The 25,301-nt window shown below is 37.7% G+C and overlaps 1 protein-coding gene across 4 annotated transcripts in view; it reads left to right on the top strand.

The window, feature by feature from the left end:
* The window catches only part of LOC107798809 (uncharacterized), a 97,922-nt gene that overhangs the window by 48,123 nt on the left and 24,498 nt on the right, over positions 1-25,301 (top strand). For all 4 annotated transcript variants that reach the window (XM_075222503.1, XM_075222502.1, XM_075222505.1 and 1 more), the window contains exons 18-46: positions 2,632-2,752; positions 2,901-3,110; positions 3,244-3,471; positions 3,558-3,667; positions 3,785-3,881; positions 5,416-5,514; positions 5,617-5,757; positions 5,911-5,979; positions 8,049-8,459; positions 8,551-8,874; positions 9,040-9,171; positions 9,413-9,526; positions 9,988-10,172; positions 15,283-15,391; positions 15,464-15,607; positions 15,982-16,257; positions 16,447-17,064; positions 17,719-17,934; positions 20,160-20,263; positions 20,348-20,643; positions 20,733-20,817; positions 21,919-22,614; positions 22,707-23,025; positions 23,208-23,366; positions 23,450-23,613; positions 23,715-23,892; positions 23,964-24,233; positions 24,325-24,531; positions 24,954-25,008. In XM_075222503.1, the coding sequence (XP_075078604.1) occupies positions 2,632-2,752; positions 2,901-3,110; positions 3,244-3,471; positions 3,558-3,667; positions 3,785-3,881; positions 5,416-5,514; positions 5,617-5,757; positions 5,911-5,979; positions 8,049-8,459; positions 8,551-8,874; positions 9,040-9,171; positions 9,413-9,526; positions 9,988-10,172; positions 15,283-15,391; positions 15,464-15,607; positions 15,982-16,257; positions 16,447-17,064; positions 17,719-17,934; positions 20,160-20,263; positions 20,348-20,643; positions 20,733-20,817; positions 21,919-22,614; positions 22,707-23,025; positions 23,208-23,366; positions 23,450-23,613; positions 23,715-23,892; positions 23,964-24,233; positions 24,325-24,531; positions 24,954-25,008 (6,137 nt within the window). The remainder of the gene's footprint in view (positions 1-2,631; positions 2,753-2,900; positions 3,111-3,243; positions 3,472-3,557; positions 3,668-3,784; positions 3,882-5,415; positions 5,515-5,616; positions 5,758-5,910; positions 5,980-8,048; positions 8,460-8,550; positions 8,875-9,039; positions 9,172-9,412; positions 9,527-9,987; positions 10,173-15,282; positions 15,392-15,463; positions 15,608-15,981; positions 16,258-16,446; positions 17,065-17,718; positions 17,935-20,159; positions 20,264-20,347; positions 20,644-20,732; positions 20,818-21,918; positions 22,615-22,706; positions 23,026-23,207; positions 23,367-23,449; positions 23,614-23,714; positions 23,893-23,963; positions 24,234-24,324; positions 24,532-24,953; positions 25,009-25,301) is intronic.

The raw sequence follows: 25,301 nt of genomic DNA, 5'->3' as shown, positions 1-25,301 counted from the left end.
AATATATAAAAAGAAGAGGAGAAGTAGCAGAGACTAGAAAATAAGAAGAAATCAAAGGCAGAGTTGAACGAGGAGCACTAGGAATTCTGAAGGTTCTTCTATGGTGTATTCAACTAGAAAGGATGTTGACAGGAGAGGTACTTAAAATTATGGTGGGAGGTCACGTTGTTTCTCTCCTGTAGTTGTCTTTCACAATTTAATAGGACTTATCAAATGTTAAGCCTTAATTCTCTAAGTTGTGTGCTCTTTCATGAATACAATTGTGAAGAAAATCTATAAATTTGAAGGAATGAGCATTCATCTAGTTGGCCATACATTCACGATAGTGCGAATAATCAAAGTACTGAACTCTCAAGAAATCTCCCTTTCTTCGTATGAAACTGTCATTCTAAAATCTTAGGAAGCTTGTGTTGCAGTTCTGGATCTATGATAGGTTAAAAGCAAGTTGCCGCTACGTTTTTTTTTATTTTTTATTTAACCTGACAAGTGATTGATCCACAAAATAGTTATCACAACCAGATATAATTTGGTTATTCCTTGAGGTGTAATATACAAGAACCTTAAAAGTGATTAATCATCAAACACCCATCTTTAGTCATCCGTTTCTCATTCATTTTTCCATTTTGTAGACCAAGTCACCCTATTGACAAAGAAAATGTACAATTGAAGAAGTTTCACGTGGTTTCCAAAGCACGCTTCCATGAAAGTGAAATAATTCTCTATTCATTTATGTGGATTGTGAACTCAAGTCTTGCAACATAGAGCTCTTTAAATACTCCCTATGTGAATATTCAACTGGGCCTCTAAACTGCATTGGCAACTAGTAGGCTTCTCTTCTGTTCAGATCTTTTACTAGTTCAAAAGCAAGTTGCAAAAATACATAATAGAAGGGACATGTGATTGGTGTATGTAAAATCGAAAAGTGCAAAAAGCTGACAATGTCCATGGATCTTGAAGCAAAAAGAGAGAAGTGAAACTCACAAGTTAGGATAAATGCGGGATCGTTCCAGTTGGTGAGGTGGAGAATATTGAGGTCATACCACATGTGTTAAATTGCGATGTTGGGGCTCTTCTTACGACCTATCTTGGTTTACCACTAGGAGGATCTAACAAGGACTAAGCAACTTGGAACCTTGTGATAGATAGGGTAGAAAAGAGGCCCCACATATTTTATGTCATCGTTACATGCTACAGTCATCACCACAGGGAAGTGTCACTTCGTAAATTGGGCGACTGTCACCAGGCCACAGTGTTGTGGTGGACTTGGGATTAAAGATTTAAGGGTTTTTAACAAGGCATTCTTGGAAAGTGGTTATTGAGAGTTGGGGTATAAGATAATGCCTTTTGGAGGGGAGTGATTTGGGCGCATAGGTGTGCGGGTACAATATTTTGAGAATCACATCTCAAAACATGTATAGAATCTCATGTCAAAAGGAGATGACATTCCAACTGATACAATGTCTAGTCGTCTACAATGGGTGAAGTGCATTGAGATTTAATATTTAAGGGGAACATACAAGATTGGGAGGTTACAAAACTTGGTTGAATTGCTTGACAAATAAAAAATTACACATTTTAGCCATGCATGGAGCTGTAGGACAATAGATAATGGTGTCTTTTCTGTTAAGTCCTATTATGAGAAGCTTCTTATTAGGGAGGAGTCAGCTTTTCCACATATCTCAATATGGATCCCCTAGGTATGGAGTAATGTGTGTGTTTTTTTGGCCTTTTTCGAGGCGGATGTTCTTGACTACAACTAATTTGAGGAAAGGAGAAGATGACTTGTGTGGTGCTTCATGGGTAAAAACTTAGGAATGTGATTTACCATCCTTTTAGATTGTCGGATACTAACTTGTTCGCGGTGGGAGATATTTTTAGATTGTTTGGAATTCTAAAGTGATGCCAGGCAGTACTAAAAAAATAATGATTAGCCGGACCTTTTTAAGACGGAAGAGAAGAATGAGGACATGGGATGTTTCCCCTCTAGCTCTCACATGGATCGTATGGAGGAGAGAAATAGGAGGCTTTTGATGGAGTAGAATGATTATGTACACTTGAGGAATAACCTCTTATCCCTTATTTCTTTTTAGTACACCGACGAGGTTCCTATATGTATTGAAGATTGGGTGTCATTAGTAGAATACCACATCTTTTTTTGTAAGATTTTCTACTTTTCGGTATACTTTCTTTTATACGGGCGTGTTTTGTCCTTTTTTTTAATGAAATTTTATTACTTTGCCAATAAAGAGTTATGGAAAATTAAAAAGTACCAGACCTATAAGAATTTAGTACTATAATAATCAACTTGCAATTAAAATAAGTAATTTTGGGATTCCATTTGTGATAATGGTGATATTAATCCAACTCCTCAAAGTTGAGATTCAAAGAATCGACTGCTTCTCGTTGGGATCAATTTGGACGTTACTGTTTGAAGCGCACACTTCTCCAAAGTGCATAGCTTCATGCATGAAGCAATGACCCCTTGGTACATCGGTTTAAGCAATGAAACAATGGCTTTTAATAACACTGCATGTGACTGACAATTCGGTTCTTATGATTTAGTTTCTTGCTTCTTGGGTGTTTGCATCTTGGACTGGATTATGCTTTGGTGCTGATAACTTCGTTTCTCAGATTTGCCCTTGACATTGATCTCGATGCTCCAAAAGTTAGAGTTCCTGTTAGACCACGTGGCTCCTCCCAATGTGATTGCCATCTTCTTTTGGATTTGGGTCATTTTACTTTACATACCAAGGTATGTAATGTTCAAGAAGTTAAGTTGTTTTTATATACTTTTTGGTATACTTCTTGTATACGGGAGTTTTCTCCCTTTTGATTAATATAATTTACCTTATAAAAAAAATACTTCACCTAACCTATTAACATACATGTCTTGGATATAGGGTGATGGCCTACTGGGTGATCAGAACCAAAGTTTGTATTCTCGTTTTTATATCTCCGGAAGGGACATAGCAGCTTCTTTTACAGATTGCGGTTCTGATGATCAGGCTTGCAGTTTGTCATGTCAGCCTTCGGCATATCATAACCCGGAAGATGCCAAGAACTTATGCTCTCTTGTTGATAAGTGTGGAATGGCTGTTATTGTGGATCAGGTACAAAGTAGTAAAGTAGTTTCTTTTGTTTTAATGTCATGATCTCTAGTGTTTAATTAGAAGTTGGGTTCTGATGTTTTGTTCTTGTGCTTGCTTAATTTGTTACTGTTTATCCTTTTTTTTTTGGTGGAAGATTAAGGTGCCTCATCCCGGCCATCCGTCAATGCGTGTTTCTGTTCAAGTTCCCAATTTTGGCCTTCACTTTTCGCCAGTGAGATATCGCAGGCTGATGGAGTTGTTAGACATATTATACCGAGCAACGCCAGATACCGAGCAGCCTGCTATTGAAAATCTCCCACCAGAATATGCCCCTTGGTATCCTCCTGATCTTGCAATTGAGGCTCGGATCCTTGTTTGGAGGGTATGTAGGTGTTGTGTGAATTGCAGCCACTATATGAATCAACAATGGCTTAATATTGTTAACTTTACTTTGTTTTCTTGATTTAGGGGATTGGCTACTCAGTTGCTTCATGGCAACCATGTTATCTTGTGTTATCTGGTTTATATCTTTATGCATTGGACTCTGAGCTGTCCCACAGTTATCTTAGATGCTCAAGGTGCGTGTTTAAGATTTTTCATATTTGTCTTCATACTTTTATCCTCTGCTTTGTTTCTTTCACCTCCTTGATATGGAAGTTGTCTTGAACCTGTTTTTGATGTGGTGAACCCTATAGCATGGCTGGTAAGCAAGTACTTGAAATTCCTCCTGCCAATATCGGAGGTACCTTTTCCTGTATCGGCATCAGCGCCAGAGGAATGGATCTGCAGAAGGTATGCAAGTCTCCTCATTGAAATCCTGTCCTCACGCATAGATGACCATGCATACTCTTGTTAAAATGCATGAGTTTGCACATACTTGTGAAAATGCAGTATAGGAGGAAGAAAGGTTGGAAGGTGGGGAAATCAAGAATCAAGAGAAAATGTGGAGACTAAAGGTGCATAGACAATATTTGATAAAGGCCTAAAATAAATAGAGTAAAACAACGCGTAACCTATTAAGAGTAAGACAACGCGTAACCTATTGCCCGATGGAAGTTCTCAGAGAAAGGAACATCTTACTATTAAACAATCAAGTAATTCTAAAGAGAGATCTTTTGCGAGGAAAACCATCTTTGAAGAAAATCCTATAATTCAATGGAAATTGGTTTACGCAATTTGGAAGTCCGAGAAAATGTTTGGGCAATGGTTGTTTTGTTTCGAGACCCCTCTAGTCTCTACACCAAGAAAAAAAGGAGTTATGCGTAAAGAAATGAAGGGAGCACGAGTTTATACACTTTCATAGAAGAATAGAATCATTGCACCAGAATCGTGGCTCTTCAATCTCCAAGAAAATGACGAATGAGGGAAATGGTAAACAAATCAATAAGACAAAGAAAAGGATTTATCAGCACGGGCCTAGATCAGTACGAATACTAGAAGAGAAGGGCCGTATTGGGTGCAAAGAGCAAATGAGCAATGCGGCCATGATGGTCACTTTTCCCCAGAAAGAAATTCAAGATTAGCTGCTTGGATTTCTCAGAGGATATTGTTACATATTTCATATCTATCTTGTAACTGTTTAATGATCTTCTCATATGTAGGGCTTTCTATGCATGGTTAGGTTTAGGAAATTAATACGCGTAGGTCTTTTGCATAGGCTCAAAATGTAGAGGAGTGGGCTTGTATTTAGGAGGTATGGCAAACCCCGTTCCTTCTTTGTAACTCATTGCTTTAATTTCTTTCAATGAACAAGCAGGGTCAGGGCTTAACACACAAGCTTTTCAGGTCGATTATAATTAAAAAATTACCTACTTTGGGGTTTGGATACACTTTGTTAGGAAAAAAGTTGAAAACGTGATGGTTTTCTTTTTGTTGGGAGAACCTGGAAGATCATACATACATATATTGTTAGTTTGAGAACTGTATAAATGGTCCCTTGGAACTTTTAAAGTGTTAAAAACTTTCCTTAAAATGAAAGCAGATATGATGTTGGGATTGCCATAAAGGAGAGCTGAAGTACCTTATATCATGGACAAGCAAGGGTTCTTTCCAATAAGATATTTCCATGATCGCAACCAAGCCTTGGTAGTTTAGCTATTGGCTTACCTAATGGATGTGGCTACATTAGTCCTTCAACCCTGATTGTTCCTGCATGTACAGGATGAGTAACATGGCTCTTTCTCATCTATTCTAAATTATTGTAAATTTTGTTGTACCACAACCAATGTGTTTCTTTTTTTCTTCCTGCTATGTATTTAATCTCCTCATTACATCATGAGTCCAAGTGCTTTTTTGTTCTTCCATGTGTTTTACTTTTCTTCATTAGGTTCTGGAGTCCTCTAGCACCATGATAATAGAGTTCCGTGATGAGGAGACGAAGGCTACTTGGCTGAGAGAACTTACAAAAGCCACTTATCGAGCTTCTGTATGATATACTAATAGTGTCTTTTGGTTTTCTGTTTCTTCTTTGTCTAACTTCCTGTAACCACCTTAAACTCAGTACCTTTTTACATGTCTTTGGGTTTAGGCTCCTCCTCCGATGAACATACTGGGAGAACTAAGTGATGGTGTAATGGAAATAGCTGAACCTCGAGCTGCAAATGCGAGGACAGCTGAGCTTGTTGTTAATGGAACACTGATTGAGATGAAATTGTCATTATATGTAAAGGTTGGTCGTCGGGATTGTCATCCCTGCTAATCTTTGTTTTGTCCAGATTTCGTGGAAGTATTTTGCTTTACTTGGTTTTTTTTCCTTGTGATGATTTTAGTAGGTGTACAAAGACTTATGTTTCTTCAATTTTGTTTCCCATCAAATTTGCAGGCTGTAGATGATCTTGCAGAGAGACTTGACGAGACACTACTGCTTGATGTTCTTGCTGCTGGTGGAAAGGTTTTTCTTACTTCCTATACTTTAGTACAGTTTCTAGTTGGTTATCTTTATTATGTTGTATGTATTTAGATTCTGTGTAGGATTTGATCAAGTAAATTATCTGCCATGGATGGCAGTACTCGGGACCTATCAAAAGAAAAATATGCATCAATAGGAGAAATAAAGTTGGGCAAAATACAAAACTGGCCGGTACTAATTTCGCTAGCCGGCAAGTGTATAAACTATGTATAATTTTTGCATATAATCCACATATATAAAAAATATACATTTTGTTGGATATTATTTTTGGGAGCAGCTAAAAATATATATATTTCTTACTAATAAAGTTTGGTGGTTGGAGGGGGGGTGGGTATTGTTTGAACAGTTGTCCGTTGATGCGTGGCATGAGCACAATAGGTTTTGCTCCCTTTTACTTGATTCATGAAGTACTTTGCCTTTCCCTACGTCAATGTATGTGAAAACTCATTTTATGTTCTTTGATTAAATCTTCAAGTGGTCAAGCAAGATGACCTATGACGTGTTGTGAAGTTCCTTTCTCGTAAGTTAAATACTGCTCATGTAGTATTGTTTCTGGAGGAAAAAATTAGAAAGTAAATTGAAAGGTTTGCGAAATGCTGAGGTGTTGTTTTGTAAATTGGGTGACTGTTTCCTTTAATGCAGTCAATATATATACAAAGCTTGTTACCTTCTCAAAAAAGAAAATAGTATGGTATGGCCGGAAGGGGTCTAACGCGCTGGCGCGTGAGCCCTCGCCGGAAAATCCTCTATCTGATCGGCGCGTAAGGGCGCGTGGGAGGAATATTCTGGTGGGGTTGACTGGAGTTTGGTCGCCTGAGCCCAGTGAGTCTTGTGGTGGTGTTGGTTTTTGCACATCACTGATAAAATTGACTTCTGACGCAAATTATCATCGGAAAAGTTGCACAGTGACCTTTTTTCTTCCCGGAATCGCTAGTATATTGCACAGTGACGAATCTTTCACGGTGGCTCTGATACCATGAGAGAAATGAGGTAAAAATATATATTATTGAGGTGTTAACTATATACTATGAGCCCTATTTATAACTATACACAATACATACTCTAGTCCTATTCCACGTGGGACTATACTTATTTACATAGCTTCTAACACGTACATAGTAAGAGAGAGACGCATTTTGTGGATATGCCTACAGATGCACGCACTCAGAACTTCGTATGGATATGTGTCTAATTAATCTTTATATAAAGATGTTACCAAATACCTAGTAATAGTCAAATCTGTGTGTTCATAATCTCCTTACTGTGCTTTTTCATACATTTGTACGAGATTTGTATTTCAGCTGTTTGACTGAATGCTTGCTTCCTTGTATTTGGACAAGAAGTTATAGGAAAATTGTTGATATATGACTTTGGTTGTCAATTGAATTACCGTAATATTGAATATTGATAGGAAAGGAAGGGCTGGTAAAAGGTTTTGCAGATTTGAGATCCTGTTAGTGAATTCAATGAACTGCGAAATATTCTCAACCTTGTAGATTGAAATGATGTTCTGATCTTGAAATATCAACGTGGTATTCTGTTCATGCTATAGGATAAGCATCATGAGGAGAAGTTACAAGTTTGATTATCTAATGCCAACAAGCTCACATCTAAGCCTTTTATTTTGTAAAGCTATGAAGGATAATTTTGTAAACATTTCTGCATATTGTTATATTCAGTATTAGTCTTCTTTATAAATTTCAAATTTGTATCTCGGCATGGAACTTACTGAAGAATTTAAAGGGAACAAGGGCTTGCCATGTAACTGCAATATCTCTTGGTTCTTGCATGTCTGACAGACCATATTCTGCAGGTTATGCAGTCAGGAGGGATTTTAGTATTGTGAACTTTACTCATGTTCATGTAGACGATAACCCTTTTCTATGTACAGATTGTTAAATGCATGTGGAATCAAGAACACTGTTAACAATTTAGTTTCAAATGCTGTCACAATTTAGCTTTAATTAGTGATAGTTAAACTGAAATTCATCAGCTACTATGCATTGTTGTCTTAAAAATTAAACATTAAATGGAGTTATATTCTTTACCAGGTGCGTGTATTGCATTCTGAAGGTGACTTGACAGTAAAGATGAAACTGCACTCCTTGAAAATTAATGATGAACTTCAACGTTCTTTATGTTCGGGTCACCAATATCTGGCTTGCTCTGTTTTGATGGATCATGGTGCTGCCAGCTGTCCTGACCCCTTGGAACCTCATGGGAAAGAGCTACCTTTGATGGTAATAGAAGAGGATGATATTTTCAAGGATGCCTTGCCAGATTTCTTAGCCTTTACAGATTCTGCTGAAGCTACTACCCCTGAGAAGGAGCTATTGAGGGGAAGAAGTGTTCTTGGTGATATTTTCTATGAGGCATTGGGGTCTGATGACTCTGATTTTGTGTCTCTAACATTTATAACAAGGACTCCTGATTCTCCTGATTATGATGGCATAGATACGCAGGTAGCATACTTGACTTGAATATAGCTTTCTTGAAGGAGCAAAAGCTGGAGAGATTCACTTACCTATTGCTTTTCCCTTTGAAAAATTTCAGATGAGTGTTAGTATGTCCAAGCTGGAATTCTTTTGCAACAGACCTACTCTTGTTGCTTTGATCGATTTTGGCTTTGATCTGAGTTCAGGAAATAACATGTTAAATAATAAAGATCTCCCGAAAGATCCAGATGAATCTTCAGTGAACAAAGAGAAAACAGAAGAACAGGGCCATACACATGTCAAAGGGTTGCTTGGTCGTGGAAAAGACCGTGTTGTGTTTTTTCTAAACATGAATGTTGACAGTGTTACAGTGTTCCTCAATAAGGAGGATGGTTCTCAGCTTGCTATGTTTGTGCAAGAAAGTTTTCTGCTGGATATTAAGGTGGGACCCTTGCATGATGCTAAATTCATATTGCTTTTTCTCTCTTTTGAATTTTGATTGGCCATTCAGACATATTCTTGTTGGATTCCCACCCATATGATCACAGTTTTAGAATTTATGCCTTTATGTTTTTTGTCCTGATATTTTACTTTTATATCTGACAAGGTTCATCCAAGTTCTACTTCCATAGAAGGTACCCTTGGAAACTTCAGGCTATGTGATCTAACACTTGGTTCCGACCAGCGATGGGGTTGGCTATGTGATATTCGTAATCAAGGGGCTGAATCACTCATTCAGGTATTCAGTTATTTCTCTGAACAGAATTTTCAAGCCGCCACCTTTTTATGGATGGGAGTCAGCTGTCCAATTTCTCTCATATTTTCTTACACACACACATATGGAATATGCGATTAATTGGGGTTCTGTCGTAGCTACCTGTTTTAATTTCTTTAACCCCACTTGTGGGACTACACTGGGTATGTTGTTGTAACAGATATTTCGATTTCTTTGTACTAAGATGATTTCTCCTTTGCATCAGTTTGTATTCAAGTCTCATAGTACAGAAGATGACGATTATGAAGGATATGACTACAGCTTGCGGGGTCGACTTTCAGCAGTTCGTATAGTTTTCCTTTATAGGTTTGTTCAAGAGGTAAGCGTTTTATTTCTTTAACATATAAAACTTGCTCTTTCCATTTGCCTTGTTTTTGACTTAGCATTTCTTGATGCGTTGCTCTAGTTATAACTAGTGGGTATTCTCACTGTCAACTCTGTGGTATGATTTCGTTCAGTACAATACAAAAAGAACGTAATCATTTTTTTTTGGAGGTGAACATGCACTTCCACATGGACCTGGAAAGCGCTAGATCAGTTTTTTGTTCCTTAAGTTTTCTAAGTCAGAACATTATGAATGATAGCAGAATCAGACATCATGCATTGCTGGACCTTCCAAGTGGATGTCTGATAGATGATAAGAGTTGTTAGGTTTTTCCTCTCTATATTATACTAGGTTTTGTTTCGTCAATCGGAGGGATACTTTGCGGTATGTATGTCTGCATGAAAATTTTGGATTGTTATAGGAACTGAGAGATTCATACCTTTTTTATTCTGCAGATTACTGCGTACTTCATGGAGCTTGCCACTCCCCATACTGAGGAAGCTATTAAACTCGTTGATAAAGTGGGAGGGATTGAATGGTTGATTCAAAAATATGAGGTTGATGGAGCCTCTGCAATAAAGCTGGACCTTTCACTCGATACTCCCTTAATAATTGTCCCAAGGAATTCCAGAAGCGAAGAGTCAGTCATTAACCTATTATCTTTTTAGCTTGTCTATATGCATTTGTCAATTTAGAGTTTTGTCTTTCCTGGAAACTAGGACACTTAAAGTTGAATGTCATCTTCCAGCTATTTTGCTATTCAAACGGTTCTTTGTCTGCATTATGCAATTTTCAGTTAAGAGTAGTTTTTTCCCTGAAAATGAGATGCCTCATATTGAAATAGGAAGTTATTTGGTGCAATAGCTCTAATAGCTTGGACTCTTTTTTTCGATAATCGAGAAATCCCCGGGGTCAGCCAGTGCACGGTTCAACACTCGGTGGATAATGGGCCTGCCTCTCTACTTTTCTCCACTTAAATACTAGGCTTTATGTCTGCGAAACTTTGGAGCTCATGACATGCGCCTAACCCACATATTACTCGTTGTGCTCTTACCAATGAACCAAAGCTCAGGTGGGAACCTCTGATAATTAGGACTCTTACAGTGACTTCATTACATGATCCTATGTTGTTTTGTAAGTGCATGTATATAGTTGTGCTTTTGGAGTTCAGAGTTTTTGCTTACACCTCTGACAATATACCACCTTATCACTAGTTCCTGGAGTACTTAAGCTAATTGAACCGTGCTTAACCCAATGATCTGATGAGCTGCAAGAAATGATAATTGGGCGATTGTGGAGGATGATCTTTTAGTGTTCTGCCGTTTTCTCTTTCCGCATTGCTGGGGTTATCTGGCAAAAGCTCCACTCGAATCAATTGGTCTTCTGAAAAAGTTAAGAAAGGCTTAGTAGCGCCCATAATCTTGCACTACTAAAACCCCAAAAAGTAAGGAATGTGTAGATTTTGAAAAGAAAAGGCTTCTTATATTTGTGTATGTGTTTACATCCCATGAGCAAGGGAATTTATACAAAGCTCCTAACGCTAATTAAGGAAATAAAACAAATCTATACAATCAATCTAGCTATCAAAGCAAAGCAAATAAATTCAAATCTCCTAAATATGATCAAATCTCGTGAAATCATGCTAATCAACACTCCTAAATCAAATCTCCTTTTCATTGCCTCAATAGGATTAGTAAGGTAAGGTTTAGCCCGGTTTGGGTTGCCTTGATCCTATGCCTTTGAAAAAATATCCACACGGCTATGAGATTATATGCCTTCGTGAGACTTTGCCGGCAGCTACACCATGAATCCTCTACATGAGGCTGCCATCATAACGCAATGTGAGGCGCAGAGGAGTGATTATATAGCCAAGACATATAGGTAACAATACCGGTGATATTGTCCCCCTTATTTGTACTGTTCCTAATTGTTGTATTTTCTGTTCTTTTTTTTATTAATAAAAAAATAGCCCTAGGCGCTTGCCTAGCGGATTGCTAAAAAAAAAAAAAATCAAATCTCCTTGAGTCATGCTAACCAACACTCCCCCTCAAGTTGGTGCAAAGATGTCGCACATACCCAACTTGCAACTCAAAGTATGGAAAGTTCGCTTGTTGAGACCTTTGGTAAACACATCAGCTAGCTGTTTTTCCGATGGCACATCAAGCAAACTCAAGACACCAGTTGTAACTTTTTCTTTGATGAAGTGTCGATCAATTTCCACATGCTTTGTTCGGTCGTGTTGGACTGGATTATGAGCTATACTGATGGCAGCCTTATTGTCACAGTACAAAGGAAATTTTTCCCTTTTCATACAGTTTCAATTCCTGTAGTAGCTTTTGTAGTGAAAGCAGTTCGTAAACACCTTGGACCATAGCTCTATATTCTTCTTCCGCACTTGATCTAGCAACTACACTTTGCTTCTTTCTTCTTCAAGTAACCAAATTCCCTCCTACGAGCATACAGTAATCGGATGTTGATCTTCTGTCATCTAGAGATACAACCCAATCCGCGTCTGTAACGGCTTCTATTTGGAGGTGATCATGTTTGGAGAAAAGTAGACCTTTCCCTGGAGCAGACTTCAGATGCCGCAAAATGTAAAAGACAACTTGCATATGAGGATCTCGAGGATCATGCATGAACTGACTCACCAGGCTAACTGAATAGGCTATGTTTGGTCTAGTATGGGGAGAGATAAATTAGTCTTCCAACCAACCTCTGATATCTCTCTTTATCAACTAATTCTCCAACTCCTCTTTTTAACTTGTAATTGCTTTCAATGACCGATTCTATGGGTCTGCAACCTGTCATACCCGCTTCTTTCAAAAAATCCAGAATATACTTCCTTTGAGAAATAAAGATTCCTCTTTTGGATCTAGCAACCTCAATTCCCAAGAAGTACTGCAATTTTCCTAGTTCCTTGATCTCAAATTCACGTGCCAACAACTTCTTTAATCGGGCCATCTCCTCGTGAAGAACAACTAGTCTGATGGGACTATCCCATTGGATTCCAAATAAGCGCCAAATCTTTTATCCATGTATTCGTTGCCATTGTCAGTTCTCAAGAATTTTATTTTGGCATCAAACCGAGTATAAATCATCTTATGAAATGACTGAAAACAAGAGAAAACTTCACTTTTGACTTTTAACAAATATATCCAAGTCATCCTAGTGCAATAATCAATGAAAGTAACAGATCATCAACTACCAGACAAAGAAACAGTTTGGGTAGGACCCCATACATCGGAATGAGTAGTCATAAACAGAGTTGTGCCTCTATTATCACTCACAGGATAAGAGTTTCTAGTATGCTTGACATATTCACACTCATCACAAAACAAAGATTCAAATCGAGTCCTTGAAAACAAATCGGGATATAACTTCTTCAAAACAAAGAATGATGGGTGTCCCAACCGTCTATGCCAATGTGTTATTTCTTGGTTGACATCCTTTTCCCAAAAAAGGCTTGACCAGAGTTTTGAATTCCATCTAATATATACAAGTCAATACGCAATCTACCACTGCTAATCATTTTTCCTCTAAAAAATACAATGATCGGAAAAGAACTCGATTTTACAGTTTAGCGCTTTGGTGTTGGCACTAGCAGATAAAAGATTGACAGGGAACTCAGGGACATGGAGCACAGATGATAGTTTAATATTAGGAATACAAACAACAGAACCTGTTACAGAGATATGTGTCAAAGAACGAATGGCTGTTTTAACATTATCTCCTTTGGGACATGGAGAATATTTTTCAATGCCTTTAGAACAGCCTGTCATGTGTCTATTTGCACCAGAATCAACAATCCAAGAATTAAAGTGAACAGCAAAGGCTACTCATTGCACATGATTGGATGTGACAGCATTAGCTGAGTCAAGTTTGGCTAGGAGGCGATGGAGAAGCTGAATTTCAAACAAGATTTCTCCAGAAACCGTCTCTGTCTCCATATTTCTGCCAAATCAGAAGAAAAATTGCTCAAAAATTATCTGCCTCACTGAAACCAAATCTGTCTCGAGCGAACCTTAGCTCCAGTGAACTGATAAATCAAAACTGGTAGAGATAGGTTCAGAATGTTCCAACGACCCTAATAGAAAAGAAAATTCCAAAAACAAAATTGACCAGAGGGAGTTTGTGTTGCAGACAACCACCAAGAGAGAAAACTCGACCTCTTTGATAAAAACGGAACCCTAGTGCTGCGAGGGAGATAACTCACCTCAAAAAAGGCAGAAATGGCTCGGATACCATGTAGATTTTGAGAAGATGAAAGGCTTCTTATATTTCTGTATGTGTTTACATCCCATGAGCAAGGGAATTTATACAAAGCTCCTAATGCTAATTAAGGAATGAAATAAATCTATACAATCAATCCAAACTAGCAAATCAAATAAAATCAGAATAAAATCAGATCTCCTAAATATAATCAAATCTCCTGAAATCATGCTAATCAATACTCCCAAATCAAATCTTCTTGAGTCACACTAATCAACAAAAGGCATGCCTGAAGGTTCTGGCTTTCAGTTGGGAACGCCTTGTTATGCGAGAAGGTTCTCACAATTGTTTTTATTTTTTATTTTTGATAATCCAGAAAATATCGAGGGTCAGTGGGGCATGGATAATGGCTCACAAGCTTATGCACATATTTTACCTCTTGCTCCTTTATTAGCCTTTCTTCTTAAGATCACTCCTTTTCTTTGCCCCATTTCCTGTATTTTTGATTCTTCACTGCTCTTGGTTGCCTTATGCTTTCTCTATCATTTTTATAAGGTAAATAATTTTTATAAATATTGGGAAATCTCGAAAAGAAATCTATTGATCCTGTCCCAGTTGGTTGGATCATTGGTGTGATGATTTATTTCATGGGCAAATTTTTTAGTATTTTTTTTTATTTCATAAGTAGCATTAAATATATCCATCTCCAATATACGAGTAGTATTCTGAAAAGTAGAGAATCTACAACATAAGATGAATCTCTAGAGACGACATTCTATCTTCTCTACACAGTAGAACTTCATGGATTCACCAAAAAGAAACTAGGATTGAGAGGGTATTTCTGAAATGTTAAATAGTGGTTCTCTATCCCATCAAAAGATCTCCTATTTCTTTCCTTCCACAAGATCCACATAAGTACTGGCAGGACAAAACCCTAAGCTCTTTGACTTCTCTTTAAACTTTCAACTGTCAATATAACTCCCCTTGCTGCAAATCAAGTGAAAAAACACGCCTTCCTTGGTTCCCTGAGAATCCAAACCGATAAATGTGGAAAAGCAACCATTCCCTCGCTAAATGCTTATAATAAAATGACTTTACTGTAAACAAACCATCTCTTCTCACCCTCTATTTTCATGCGTCCTGAATAACCTGAGATGTTGCTATCTCTATCATCTAACCGACTGGCTAATGCCTAATTGTATGTGCATATTCTCGAATAAGACAGAACCAAGAAGTTTCATGTCAAAAATATGCAAACATGTTTTGATGTTTGATAAATTGAATCTCTTTTTCCTTACTGACCATTGCCACTATGTTCTACATACTACTGCTTGCTCTTTCCCTCGTTTTTTTCCCTATCTATTTTCTTGATCATATGTTTCTCGCTTTGTAAGCCAAAGGTTTTTAGCAATTTCTTTGCATACTTGAATTCAAGTACAAAGGTCTTCACTTCTCTAGGCTGTAGCACTTGTGCCATTTGTTTTCTAGTGCAGTTCATTTCGATTAATTTGCGAAGACAAATATGTTTCCTTCATGTGCAGTTTCATGCAACTTGATCTTGGCCATCTGCGTGTCCAAAATGAATTTTGTTGGTTTGGGTTCCCCGAAAAAGATCCTTCAGCTGTCCATCTCGATATTCTTGATGCAGAGGTACTTGATTTCTGCTTTTAACACTCCTGGAATAAAACATAGCACTTTCTAAAATCTTCTGTAACATTTCAGATTTTGGGGATTAACATGGCCGTGGGGATCAACGGATGTATAGGCAAACCAATGATACGTGAAGGCAGAGATATTCATGTTTATGTTCGGCGCAGTTTGCGAGATGTTTTCAGGAAGGTCCCTACGTTTGTTCTGGAAGTAAAGGTTCGTTGTTCTGTCAGTAACCTTCCTATTCATGGTTTCATATTGCTTTATGTGTAATATAATATTTTTTAGATCGTATGCTATTATATTATTTTTTCTATGACTCATATTTATTTGCGGCTCATTATATTTTGTCTTAGCTTGTTATATTTTATTTACAAGTCAGTATACCATTATTTGAACTGTTGCTGGGCAGAGGTTTCTTGGTTCAGCATTTGCTGTTTTTCTCAGTTTCATTAGAGCCCAAAAGTTGATAACTTTTAGATTTTTTTTGTTTTTAAATTTTAATAAGTAGTACTTTTTTAGGGTTTTGAACATGATGTTTGATTCCTTATGTTATAAGTCTTAGTGTTTGTTTTGGATTTTTGAAACAGGTTGGTTTATTACACGGTGTGATGTCAGATAAAGAATATAATGTCATTCTTGATTGTTTCTACATGAATTTCTCTGAGAACCCAACACTTCCACCTAGTTTCCGCAGCAGCACATCTGCTTCAAAAGATACAATAAAAATGCTGGCTGATAAAGTGAACGTGAACAGTCAAATACTCCTATCACGAACGGTTACCATAATGGCTGTGGAAGTGGGCTATGCCTTGCTGGAGTTGTGGAACGACACTCATGCGGGGTCATGCTTGGCTCATGTTGCGGTGAGTGGTTGTGTATGTGATACTAAATTATGATATGTACAGTCTGGACATTGTATTTGAGTTCAGTCGGACATTTTGCTTCTTTCTTCTCCCCCTTTCTCTTTTTTTTTTTTCAGTTGCAAGTTGTGGTTTGGTCATTTTGTATCCATGTCGGATTTTACCTTATTGCGCTCTTCACTGTCTTTGCAGCTTGAAGGTCTTTGGGTGTCGTACCGAATGACATCATTATGTGAGGCGGACCTTTACATAACTATCCCAAAGTTCTCTGTTTTAGATATTCGCCCAGATACAAAGCCTGAAATGAGGCTGATGCTTGGGTCGTGCATTGATGCTCATTCACAGAACTCTCCTGAAACTGATGTTGGATTTCCAACTTCAACAATGTTTGTGATGGACTGCAGATGGAGATTGTCATCTCAATCATTTGTTCTTCGGATACAGCAGCCTCGCATTCTTGTTGTACCAGACTTTCTACTATCTGTTTGTGAGTATTTTGTGCCATCTTTGGGAGCGCTAACTGGTAGAGAGGAGATCATGGATCCCAAGAATGATCCTATTAGCAAAAACAACAGCATAATACTCTCTGCTCCTCTTTACGAGCAGAAAGAGGATCTAGTATTATTATCTCCCAATAGACAGCTAGTTGCGGATGCTGTAGGGATTGATGAGTACACGTATGATGGTTGTGGAAAAACACTACGCCTGACCGATAAGGTGGAAGTGAAAGGGATCCATTCATCAGGAATTCAACATATCATCATTATTGGACGTGGCAAGAGGCTGAGATTTGTCAATGTGAAAATTGAGGTACTAACAACTCTACCTTAGAAAATGCCAATTTAGAGAGCATCCTTACTCAGCAACTGCTGTACCATCTGTGCTATCTTTATTGTGAAGGGGATATTCTCAATAGTTTCTGGTGTATCTTGTTGTTCTTTTGCAAGAAAGCAATAATGTTTATCTCCTTCCCTGATCCCCGGAGAATAAGCTGATACTTTTGGGCATAAAAACCTTTGTGATGCTTTCTTTTTTTTTCCTGATGTAAGTTTATAACTTATTGATATGATGCGGAAACCCCGAAATAAGGGTGTAACTAAAGTGGAGAAGTATACAAAAAGACGCGAATTTGTATAAGAGTATCCATGTACTAATTGATAACTGGAAAATTATAGGTGCTCCTACAATATACTAAAATTAAAAGCATTATTGTTATGAGAGACGGTCCTTAGTTGCCATGTTCTGTTCTTATACCCAGTGTACATCTTGTTCTAGAATTTCTGCTTTTTTCCTCTCTCTTTTCTTATCCATTCCTTTGTCCCTTTTATATTTTTTTCATTTCTATTTTATTAGTTGGCTTGTTGCCTTTTTGAGTGCCAACGTGGATGATCATCCTTCCTGGTCATAGAAAAGCTCCTAGTCTTTTGAAAATGGCGCCGTGCCCTTAATTTGTTTATTATGCAGAATGGTTTGCTTTTAAGGAGATATACTTACCTGAGCAACGAAAGCAGCTATTTGGTCTGCCAAGAGGATGGTGTGGACGTAATGTTTTCTGACAGTAATTCTGACAATGATGAAAATGGTATGAAGTCCATGGAAGAATTGTTATATAATTCAGATGCTTCCGATTTTGACCCTAATGGATCTAGTAAAATACAAAGCTTCAGTTTCGAGGCTCAGGTAAATTAATATTTGTTAAATTGATTTAAATTTCTCTCTGTGATCTATTATATATTTTTGTGTTTCTTCATATGTAAATTGTGGTCATGATATTACAATGTTAGCCTTTGTTTATATATTTCCAGTTGTACTTTGGGATATAATTTTCTTTATTAGCAGAAGCTGAATACAATTGGGTGCCTAACAACAAAACAATAAAATAAAACAAACCCAGCATTTTCTATCTTTAAGACCTACCACCTGAAAACTGAGTCTTTTCTTCCATTCTCGTTATTGTCTTGATTGCATTTATTACAGGAACTCCGACTCTATCAAGTGTTGTTTCATGGTTATAATCGATCTTATTTCTGGAAAATGGAAGTAGAAGATATTCCATAGATCTTTTCTGATAACCAGATACTCTATTGATCTTAAATTTGCTGTTTTGCTTTTTCTGTAATGTGAAAGGAGAGAGAAGAGAAAAGACCTCTTAATGACTTGCTTAAGTGTTCCTTCGTCTAAACTCTTAAGGTAGTATAATATAATATGTAGGTATTCTCTTATTTGGTCATATGGAGTGACAAGGCCCATCATCATTTTATGTTTATACAGAATTGTGAAAGGAGAGAGGAGGAAAAAACTTCTTAATGGCTTGCTTGACTAACAATGTATAGGAATTATTCCTTAGTCTTAAGTTAGTACAATATAATATGTAGTTATTCTCTAATTCTAGAAAATTAAATATTCTGCTATAATTGCATAATATTCTGCAGAATCGTAAAAAATGTTCTCAATATTCAAATATTTAAGTTAAATAAATCTAGACACATGATATTATTTATGCTAGTCGGCAATGGGGTGTTTGAGTGATAGAGGGATAGAAGTAACATCATGAAGATACCAGGTTTAAAGTCTAGCTACAACATTCAGTTTGAGCCCATCTGCTCCATCTTCGTGTGACAATAGTATCCAACACCTGCGCTTGTGGGCTGCAGTAGGCTACCTAGTGGATCTGTTGAGGTGCATGCAAGTTGGCTGGACTCAACTGTCATAATAAAAATGATGTCATTAATTCTTGACTTACAACATGCTCCCCTAACTCAAAGTGGTTTTTAAATCACTGAAAAGTCAAGTCAGAGTAATTTGTACCAACCTCTCTATCGCACCATGAGGAAAAATAACGGGATAATTGTTCTATCCTAAATTCATGAGGAGAAATTTTGTTCCCTTGGAACAATGACAGGAATTCAATTGTCAAAGGAGGGAGTCTGATAGCATGAAGAAAAAGACTTTCTGGATCAGTGACGGGGCAATGTTTAGATGAGGGATTCAATATCTAACATGCCCAGTCAATCTCAAGATAGTGAAGTGACTTGAGTTTGAACCACTGGAAAGTTAAGGCAAGTAATATGGTATGGAGGTAGTGTTGTTGAAGAAGCTTTCAGACCGCAGCATTTAGTAACATGCTTAAAAAGTTTTTCCATCTTTTTTTCCTCACCTTTGGTCATAAGCAGTTCATTGTTGTGGCTGGATAGTTGAAAGCTGATGTCATTTAAATCCCTACAAACACTCTACCTGTTGGGTATTTCATAAGTAGGAACACTGATTTTACTTCTTCAACTTGTTATCTTGGCATTCCGTTGATTTCATTTTTCTTGAGATGGTTGGTCATGTTCAGCACCGGTTCGTAGGTATGAAACTATGGTGATGGAAGGCGTTAAAAAAGGATGGGGTAGACCTAAAATCACATGGAAGGAACTAGTCCCGAAAGACCTACAAATCCTTGGAATCAATGCAGACTTAGCTAAAGATAGGGCACAATGGAAGAGAAAGATCCATATATACATATATATATATACACACACACTCTTTCACTTTTATTTTATTTTGGTAATGATGATGATATGAGGTGAGCTGACCCCAACTTGTTTGAGACTGAGGCGTAGTTGTTGTCGTCGTTGTATTCCGTTGATTTCATTTGCAGAGCTATACCCACTGCATCAAATTTCTGGTAACTTCATGATGATAAGAAATACTTATTGTTCTTCTTCTTCTTTTTTTTTTTTTTTGTTGCATATATGTTTCCTTCTCTTTTTTCTTCCAACTTCTTTCTTGTATTCTAGTTGTGATTGTTACTGCTCACCTGCTTTTGGTCAGTTCTTAAACAATATCATTCTGTTTCTTAATATCTAGGTTTTTTTCTAGATTGAGGCATAGTTGATTGATTGCTATATTGCCTCTCCCAGGTTGTCTCTCCTGAATTCACATTTTATGATAGTAGTAAATCATCTTTGGATGACTTTGCTCATTGTGAGAAGCTCCTCCGGGCGAAAATGGACCTTAACTTCATGTAAGATGCTTGTCACTGAAAGCTACCGTTGTTTCCCAGTTATTATATTTCATTTTCCAGATATTTATAGATTTGATGCAACAGGTATGCAGCTAAAGAAAGTGATACATGGATCCGGGGACTTGTAAAGGATTTAACTGTTGAGGCTGGCTCTGGTCTTATTATTATTGACCCAGTTGATATATCTGGAGGATATACTTCTGTGAAGGATAAAACGAACATATCATTATTGTCAACGGATATATGTGCCCACCTATCTCTTGGTGTTGTCTCCCTTCTACTCAATTTGCAGAGTCAGGCAACCACTGCTTTACATTTTGGGAGTGCTGATCCCCTGTTGCCTTGTACTCAGTTTGACAGAATTTGGGTTTGTCCCAAAGGTATTTCTTTTTTCCATGTCTTATAAATTCGTTGTTGTTAATCTGTTCTGTTATTCATCTGGACGTTTGATTCTATTGCACTTGCGCAGAGCATGGGCGTCTTAACAACCTTACATTCTGGAGGCCCAGAGCACCGTCGAACTATGTTATTCTGGGAGATTGTGTCACATCAAGGTTAGAAGATCCATAAAGTGTGTGGCCGCTTTGATTAATTCGAAATTTCTCCTACTTCGTTTGCGAATTTCAAATGCAATATTTTCATATTGTTGGTACCTGATTCTTTGTTAATCTTTTAGTGGAAGACGTCAGTTTGATGCTTTCATTTCATCCAGGCGAGTTGATATAGGATTGGTAATGCTATGATTTCAGGGATAATGATTTTCCCCTGCTCCAAAGAGCACTGATATAACTCAATATAATTAGGGTTTTAGCTGTCATTGAAACCCTACAACATTTGTATAATGGTTCATATCATGTTGCTTGTTATTGTACTGAGTGAAGCTTCATACCCAATTTACAACTTTCATTAACTGAAATGAAAAACTTATGTAGTAGTTTATTCGATTAAATATCATGCTGATGGTACTGCATACTTGTGGGAATTCACTGGGTTGTTGTTGTTGTTGCTGGTGGTACTGCATAATAGCATCTCAGAGGCCCCAATAGCTATAGGCAAGTAATACAGCCTTGTATCTGTTGTTACATCAGAAGATTGATCAGATTAAATGATCCTGTTTAGAACTGTTAGGAATTTTTTTTTTGCACCAGAAGTATACTACCATGCTTACAATAAACAGCTGAAGTAAAAGAATGGAACTTTATTTTGCTGGTGATATGCATAAAACAATTGTTGACAAGGCTTGTTTTTTAGAGTTAGAGCATTGCATTCTTCACCGAGGTGCTTAATTTTGCTTCTTGTTTTCCATTGCTTGTAGTCTAGGATCAAACAATGAACCTTCAGCAAGATGTATGGTTGTAAACCGTAAATCTTGTTTATTCGGTGTTTCCTCCATCCATATGCTCTGAAGTATCTTTGTAGTCATTACAAGCTCAATTTCAGTTCAACTCTCATTATTTGGACTTTAACACCTTTATGAAACGTAGTAGCTTTTTGGTTGACGTAGTTTTTCCTCGGTATTCTTGTTCCATATAAGTTCGGGTATTGTTGTCTTTCCAAAGAACATGTTATTAGACATAGAAGCAATAATTAAGTTTCTTTTTTGCTTGAAGAATCTAAATGTCTTGCCTAATGCATGATCATTTCACTCATGTCAGACCAAATCCTCCATCACAAGCTGTTGTCGCTGTGAGCAATACATATGGGCGTGTTAGGAAGCCCCTTGGTTTCAGGCTGATAGGTTTATTTTCTGATATTCAAGGATCTGAGAAGGTACAAGATGCTGATGATTGTTCTCTTTGGCTGCCTATTGCACCGCCTGGATATGTCACAATGGGTTGTGTTGCTCATATAGGAGCACAACCACCTCCTAATCACATAGTTCATTGCATACGTTCTGATTTGGTAACATCAATGATGCTTTTGGAATGTATCTTTAGCGTTGCTGCTAATACTGCATTCACATCAGGTTTCGGTATTTGGCGTTTGGATAATGCTCTTGGGTCATTCTATGCCCATCCATCTAGTAGTCATCCTCATAAAAGCTGTTGTTTTGATCTGAATAATCTTCTTCTTCTGAGCTCAAGTTGGTATAATTCTTCCTTAAAAGTACCTACTATAGATTTAACTAGTGAGAGCGAGCACCTGCATCTCCAGACAAGTAAACAGAGTGCAACTTCATCAGGATGGGACATTATCAGATCAATTTCTAAAGCGACCTCTTGTTATATTTCAACTCCAAACTTTGAGCGGATCTGGTGGGACAGGGGTAGTGATCTTCGCCCTGCAGTCTCTATATGGAGACCTATAAGACGTCCTTGTTATGCAGTACTGGGTGACTGTATTACCGAAGGGTTAGTTGTTTATTTTGCTTTCCTTGATTCTACTTTGCCTGCTTTACACCAGTACATCTTGTTTGACATGTGGGATCATTCCTTTGCTTCAGCTTAGAACCACCTCCCCTTGGTATAATCTTTAAGGCTGACAACCCTGAACTTTCTGCAAAGCCTGTGCAATTTACAAAAGTTGCTCATATTGCGGGCAAGGGACTGGAGGAAGCTTTCTTCTGGTACCCGGTTGCTCCTCCTGGTTATGCTGCTTTGGGTTGTGTAGTGACACGTAGCAATGAAGCACCTGATCTGGATTATTTTTGCTGCCCAAGGATGGATCTTGTTAGTCAAGCTAATGTTCTTGAGATGCCCATTTCAAGATCTTCAGGCTCCAGAGCTTCTCAGTGCTGGAGCATTTGGAAAGTTGACAATCAGGTCAGAGTTACTACCTTCTGGATGTGCCCTTTTATTATTTTATCTTAATCATCCTCAATTGTAGTATCTGCTGCATCGTTGCTCTATCTTCCCCTGGAATGTGTGAATCCAGAGTGGCTTATACTTCCTTGACCTGCTGTTTACATTCCTTGACCGCACAATAGTTCTGTACTGCATTACAGGCTTGCACGTTCCTTGCACGCTCTGATCTGAAAAAACCTTCCAGTAGATTGGCATTTACTCTTGGTGATTCAGTGAAGCCAAAGACAAGGGACAACATAACAGCTGACATGAAAATCAGATGCTTTTCTGTGACTCTATTGGACAGCTTATGCGGAATGGTCTGTAGACCTCAGAAACTTTGTTAGCTTATATGATTTTTCTTCGTTTTTGGCTATTTATTTGTGCATTTATGTATTTTCAGGTAACACCTCTTTTTGATGCAACAATTACTAATATTAAGCTTGCAACACATGGGCGACTAGAGGCAATGAATGCTGTTCTCATTTCTTCAATGGCTGCTTCCACCTTCAACACGCAATTAGAAGCGTGGGAGCCACTTGTTGAGCCTTTTGATGGAATATTTAAGTAATATCTTTCACCATGCACCCATTGTCATTTGTTACTATGTTGACTCATTTTCTTCTGTTGTTGCTGCTTTACCACATCTGTTATTCTTCATTTTGCAGGTTTGAGACTTATGAGACCAATTTACATCCGCCTTCAAGAGTTGGTACAAGGGTAAGAGTTGCTGCAACCAGCATTTTGAACATAAATCTGAGTGCAGCAAATCTTGATGTATTGGGGCAAGCTGTCGAGTCATGGCGAAAGCAGAGAGAACTGGAAAAGAAAGCAATTAAGATTAAGGTGATTGTGTGATGCTCAAGATACACTTCAGTTACTGTTGGTATGTTTCTGATTATTTCTTGCTTCTGCAGGAAGCTCGTTCTGGGAATGCACATCAAGATAATACTAGTTTTGTGGCACTGGATGACGACGATTTTCGGACGGTGGTGGTCGAAAATAAACTTGGGTGTGACATGTACCTGAAAAAAGTTGAGCAAAACTCAGACGTATTTGAGTTACTACCTCCTGATAATTCTGTTTCTGTATGGATTCCACCTACAAGGCATTCTGACAGATTAAATGTTGCCAATGAGTCAAGGGAACCTCGACGTTATGCTGCTGTGCAGATAGTTGAAGCCAAGGTTGTTGACATACTGATTCCTATTAGTGGGGTTTGCTGTCATGGAACCTTAGTTGCTCATGAGGTTCTCATTTTATTTCTCTCTCTAACAGGGTCTGCCTGTCAATGATGACGGCAATAGCCATAACTTCTTCTGCGCTTTGCGCTTGGTTGTGGAGAATCAGGATTCAAATCAACAAAAGCTTTTTCCTCAGAGTGCAAGGACCAAATGTGTGAAGCCACTAATTACTAGAAAAAATAACGTGGATGAAGGCACCACTAAATGGAATGAACTCTTCATATTTGAAGTTCCTTTGAAGGTAATTGGCAGAAAGGATTAAGAGAGATGTATACTTATAGGCACTCTTTTTCCCCATTTGCATAAACTTTGTAATGAAACAGAAATAAGAGTAGAAGGGCGAGAACAACGTGTCAGTAAATGAGTATGGAGGATATGTATGACAGTATCAGTAGAGCTTCCCCATATCTTTGGATGTTTTTTAAGGCTATTCTTGAACACCATAAGGTAGTCTTAACTCTTAAACGAATGGCCAAAAACCTGCTTCCCATGAATAACATGTTTACATGAAGACATTCGCCTACTTGGAAACATTCTCAATCTTTTCTCAGTCCAAATCCTCCACCTATGGTGGAAGTTATAGTTACTAGGAGCATTACATTCCTTTCAGCACATCCAATAAGCATTTTCCATTCTTGCAATCAACCTTCCATTTTCTTATAGGGGCTGGCAAAGCTGGAAGTGGAGGTGACAAACCTTTCTGCAAAGGCCGGAAAAGGTAACTTGGTGCTTTAAAGCATATTGTTCTTCCTTATAAACTCCTAATCTATTTATTTGTCAAGGAAAATGATAAATTACAATCTGAAATTTTCTCCCCGTATTGATATTATACTTTCAGTTACATAAATGGTGTATCTCTTGGTTTGTATTTCCATTTTCTGTCTCAGAATGCATGCCAGAGAGATTAGTCACTGTTACAGCTTTCTGATTTTCATATGGAAATTGGAAGGGAAAAGCTTTTCTTTGCAATTTTGTTTAGCTATAGCTTAACTGAAAATGAAGGAAGTTTCT

This window comes from Nicotiana tabacum, chromosome 10 (genome assembly GCF_000715075.1).
Source record: "Nicotiana tabacum cultivar K326 chromosome 10, ASM71507v2, whole genome shotgun sequence".
In the NCBI taxonomy this organism is placed as follows: domain Eukaryota; kingdom Viridiplantae; phylum Streptophyta; class Magnoliopsida; order Solanales; family Solanaceae; genus Nicotiana; species Nicotiana tabacum.
The sequence above is the reverse complement of the archived record's forward strand: the minus strand, read 5'-3'. Positions and strand labels throughout refer to the sequence as shown.